General features: G+C 39.3%; 1 protein-coding gene across 1 annotated transcript; it reads left to right on the top strand.

Moving 5' to 3' along the window:
* Positions 1-377: 377 nt before the first annotated feature.
* LOAG_16259 (hypothetical protein) lies at positions 378-597 on the top strand (the record flags this gene model as incomplete). The annotated part of the gene is made up of 1 exon (XM_003151747.2): positions 378-597. A coding segment is annotated over one exon (219 nt), but the record flags the coding sequence as incomplete, so codon positions are not given.
* Positions 598-605: the final 8 nt, after the last annotated feature.

Genomic DNA, 605 nt, shown 5'->3' with positions numbered 1-605 from the left:
AAAGACGCAAAGATATATGACGCAGAAATGAAGACGCAAAGATATATGACGCAGAAATGAAGACGCAAAGATATATGACGCAGAAATGAAGACGCAAAGATATATGACGCAGAAAATGAAAACGCAAATAGGGATGAATTTACCGATATGTTGAAATATTTGCATATTATATCACTTAAAGTTGTGCAAATCAATAAAAGCAATAGTACAAATTGTGCATATTTAAGCAAATTTCAGTTTCTCATTGGACGTATAAACATTGTTTAGAGAGAAATACATAGAGATCATCGACAATGGTGCAGTTGTCGTAAATGTGTGGCGCAGATGACTGACTGACTGGTCTGGCTGGTTGGGTGGTTCGTTGATTGGCTGGCTGGATGGTTGACTGGATGGATGGACACGGATTGAGTGGACGATGTAAACGGATGAGATGGAACGGATGTGAAGGAGAAAGAGGACTAGTAGAAGTTGCTGTAGTGGACGAAATGACTAAAGTGAAGAGGACGACGACGACGACAACGGTGGTAGTAGTAGTAGTAGTAGTAGTTAGTAGTAGTAGTAGTAGTAGTAGTAGTAGTAGTAGTAGTAGTAGTAGTAGTAGTAGT

This window comes from Loa loa, assembly GCF_000183805.2.
Source record: "Loa loa unplaced genomic scaffold supercont3.5209, whole genome shotgun sequence".
Classification (NCBI taxonomy): domain Eukaryota; kingdom Metazoa; phylum Nematoda; class Chromadorea; order Rhabditida; family Onchocercidae; genus Loa; species Loa loa.
This window is presented reverse-complemented; position numbering and strand designations above follow the sequence as displayed.